Source organism: Cynoglossus semilaevis, chromosome 5 (assembly GCF_000523025.1).
Source record: "Cynoglossus semilaevis isolate Cse_v1.0 chromosome 5, Cse_v1.0, whole genome shotgun sequence".
In the NCBI taxonomy this organism is placed as follows: Eukaryota; Metazoa; Chordata; class Actinopteri; order Pleuronectiformes; family Cynoglossidae; genus Cynoglossus; species Cynoglossus semilaevis.
In genome coordinates this window covers 17,753,135-17,756,616 of record NC_024311.1, presented here as the reverse complement: position 1 = coordinate 17,756,616, position 3,482 = coordinate 17,753,135, and the positions used below count along the sequence as shown (strand labels likewise).

General features: G+C 43.3%; 1 protein-coding gene across 1 annotated transcript in view; it reads left to right on the top strand.

Annotated features, from left to right (window-relative positions):
• The first annotated feature begins 1,701 nt into the window (after nucleotides 1-1,701).
• Nucleotides 1,702-3,482, top strand: part of LOC103379363 (tropomyosin alpha-1 chain-like) — an 11,005-nt gene continuing 9,224 nt past the window's right edge. The window contains exons 1-2 of the mRNA XM_008310890.3: nucleotides 1,702-1,929; nucleotides 2,310-2,435. Of these exons, the coding sequence (XP_008309112.1) occupies nucleotides 1,816-1,929; nucleotides 2,310-2,435 (240 nt within the window). The 5' untranslated portion in view covers nucleotides 1,702-1,815. The remainder of the gene's footprint in view (nucleotides 1,930-2,309; nucleotides 2,436-3,482) is intronic.

The window sequence follows — 3,482 nt, the reverse complement described above, 5'->3', positions numbered from 1 at the left end:
GAGGGGGGGGGGGGGGGGGGGAGGAGTGGCCTCAAGGTCCTTGGACAGAGTCCAGCAGGTGTTGCTTGTTCTCTGACCAGGACTCCAAAAATATTCTCTGGACAAAAACAGTGAAGCAAAGCTACGAGAGGAGCCTGTGAAAATGAAGAGAAATTTCACAATAATATTCTATTACAAACATATATTTATCTGTATATATACAAATATATATATATGTGATGAATATCAAATGTAATCAGGTCTATTTTTTCACATCAATATTTCATTTTTCTCCTCCAGGAAACATTTTCCAAGTATAAAAAGTCACTAGAAAACAGTCAATACTTGGCTTCTTACTGACTGGTTCTGTCCACTGTTTGTGTGTGTGTGTGTGTGTGTGTGTGTGTGTGTGTGAGACAGCTGCGGCCGTGCCTGTGGCCTGCTGAGCTATTACAGCGATGCATCGTGGGGCCTGTTGGAATGCCGCAGCTCCTGTGTCTTCCACTGTGTACGGCACTTTATCCCATTGGAGATCTAACTCCCAGGCATGTATTAACTAAGAGAGGAGTTGGACAAGGTTGTTGATATACCTCTGCGGAGAGTAAAGCCTATCTGATTCCCGCTCGGATGTGAAAGTATGTGCGGGAGCAGCCGCGGTGATCCCTGGAAGACAAACAAGCCGCAGCGGCTTACATGTCAGCCATCGGATGGAGATGGACTTTCACCCAGGGCTTATCCAATCACAGCTATTGGTTTTGTACAAACGGAGCTGTCGTGCATTAGCAGACTTGACAAAACACCACGGGAACGATCTGATGAAATGAAATGTTGTTGAGAGACCGTGGTGTAAAAGGTTCAGGAGATAATCTGAGACGCAGAAATCATTTACAAAAATTGGACTTTTTTCTTGTAATTCTAAAGATTTAGGTCAGATATTTACAACCATGAAGTAACTGTATTTACATACGTATATATCTTGTCTATAAATTCAAGGAACTGCTTTATTCTACATACGGAAAAGAAACATCAGAGATTTGACTTGAAGCTTGTTGGAAATAAAGTTGAAATATTCTTAGATCAGAGTCGTACGGAATATCACTGGAGTGACAGAAAAAGGCAGAATCCTGAAAAAGAAACTGTCTTGTCTTCTTTGAATCATTGTTTGAAAAAATTGGAATTCTTAAACAACTAATGTTTTGAATAAATCTTAATGATTAAAGTCAGATTCTGAAATCTCCAAACTGTCAGAGCTCTGATTTAGATCCATTTAGAGGCACAGAGGTCATCAGAGATGGAAGTGCCTCCCCCCATCCCCCCCCCCCATCAGATTCAGTGTTAACGTGTGTGTAGTATCAGTGGTGATGAGTGTGCGCGGCTCCAGCGGTTCATTCATCACGAGGATCATCAGCTCATTACCGACCGTTCAGATGAGCTACTACGTCTCTGAATTGATACTTCCTGCCTGTCACTTCAATGGTGTTGGAAATAGGAGTGGACGTGTGTCTGAGAGGCGGGGTGTGACACCCCCCTTGACCCCCGCCCCCTCCTGACGTCTGAACCCCATGTATAGTCACAGAAGTGGTCAAATGTCGGGCTGGAGCGAATCAGTGACGAGATTCAGAAAAAAGACAGGGCCCACGTTGACAAACAGCTGCGGTCGTTGCCAAAAAAGTATTGGGTGTCCAGTAACTGCCCTGCCAAAATACATATTTGACTGACTACAGCCAGAGCGAGCTCGCACTCCAGCTTGGCGTTCAGTGTGGTTCGGACGCTCTGATCCTTTCATCCAGATTCTTTTGTTTTTGAGTTCTGTGCGGACACCGACACTAAGCAGCCATGGATGCCATCAAGAAGAAGATGCAGATGCTCAAGCTCGACAAGGAGAACGCCTTGGATAGAGCTGAGCAGGCCGAGTCAGACAAGAAGGCAGCTGAGGACAGGAGCAAACAGGTCGGCACCGCTCCTGCGCTTTTACGCACGGTGCCAATGGCACAGTGCGCTGCGTCCTGCCTGCATGTCCAGTGTGTTCTCACTGAGGAGCCACATGTTTGTCATCGTTTAAATTTAGCTTTGCTTAAATAATTCATCAACAACCACAAATGACATTCACTGTCCGAAAAAAGAGTCTAACAATAGCCTTAAATTAATATTTTAATATAATACTGAAGATCCATAGACGTGTTATTATTTGAGTATTATTACATATAGATATAATAACATTATTTTACATCATTTTTCACATATTTTCCAGTTGTTAAATGTACACACTGATGTTGGTGTCGACTTTGTCTTGTTCATACGACTCTCCTGTGGTTTCTCCTGTGGCCCAGCTTGAGGATGACCTGGTGGCACTGCAGAAGAAACTGAAGGCAACTGAGGATGAGTTGGACAAGTACTCTGAGGCCCTGAAGGATGCCCAGGAGAAACTGGAGCTGGCTGAGAAGAAAGCCACAGACGTGAGTTAGTGGGTGTCCCAGTGGTTCCGTCCCAGTGACCAGCCCTGGACCTTACTTGGACTTTTGGGTTATGTAATGATCAATTGTTGGAGGTCTGAGGGTTGTCTGTGACAAACCTAAAGATGGTTAAATTTAGCTCTTGCACTGTATATGGTAAGGTCACAGCTCAGAGGTCTAACAGTGCATTCCATGGCCATTTGGATGAATCTGACGACCAGTGTAGGATTTCAGTCCCACACATTTTGGGCTTCAAAAACCTCCGACAGACTCCTGGTCAAACATTGACTGAACTATTTATGCTCAGTTGTTGAGTCACGTCCAGGAAAAAAATGATGTCAAGAACAACGAACCACAGTTATGACAATATACAGTATATAACGTAATTTGGGGATTTTATTTTTATTTTTCAGGAGTGATTAAACAGCAGATCAATTTTGGGGATAAGTGATCAATTAATTGATCTATAAAATGCAGATGCTACTAATCTGTGTATATATTAAAATAATGTTTACAAAACAAAATACTATTTATTTAATTTAATAATACTATTATTATTACATTACATTATTATTAACATTATTATTAATAATACACTTTGCTTCCATCATTCAAAGTGTGGCCCTGTCGTTAGGAGCTGACTTTGATAACGATGAGCTCAATCGACCAGCAGGGGACGCTCTCCCGCCACATTCCGTAGACAACCGTGTAAGCGAATTAAATATCAATATTTGGCGGTAAATTATTTGCCATAGCGGTCAGAATAAATCCTTTACAAAAACAATTTGAAAAACAAATTTCCAGATTATTTTCCTGGCATATAAAAGGACGAACTTCCGGGTTGGATGGCACGTCCCAATCCTCATCAGCGGTTGATTAAAGCGGTGGGGGCAGGGATCAAACGCGGCGCATCTCCAACGGTCCTGTTCCTGTGTGTGTGTTGGTGTGTGTGTGTGTCTGTTGGCTTAGCCCACACACAGTAGCAGCAGCAGCAGTAGCAGCAGCAGCAGCCTCAGCAGCACGAAACCGCGGGAACAAGCGTTGCCCCGA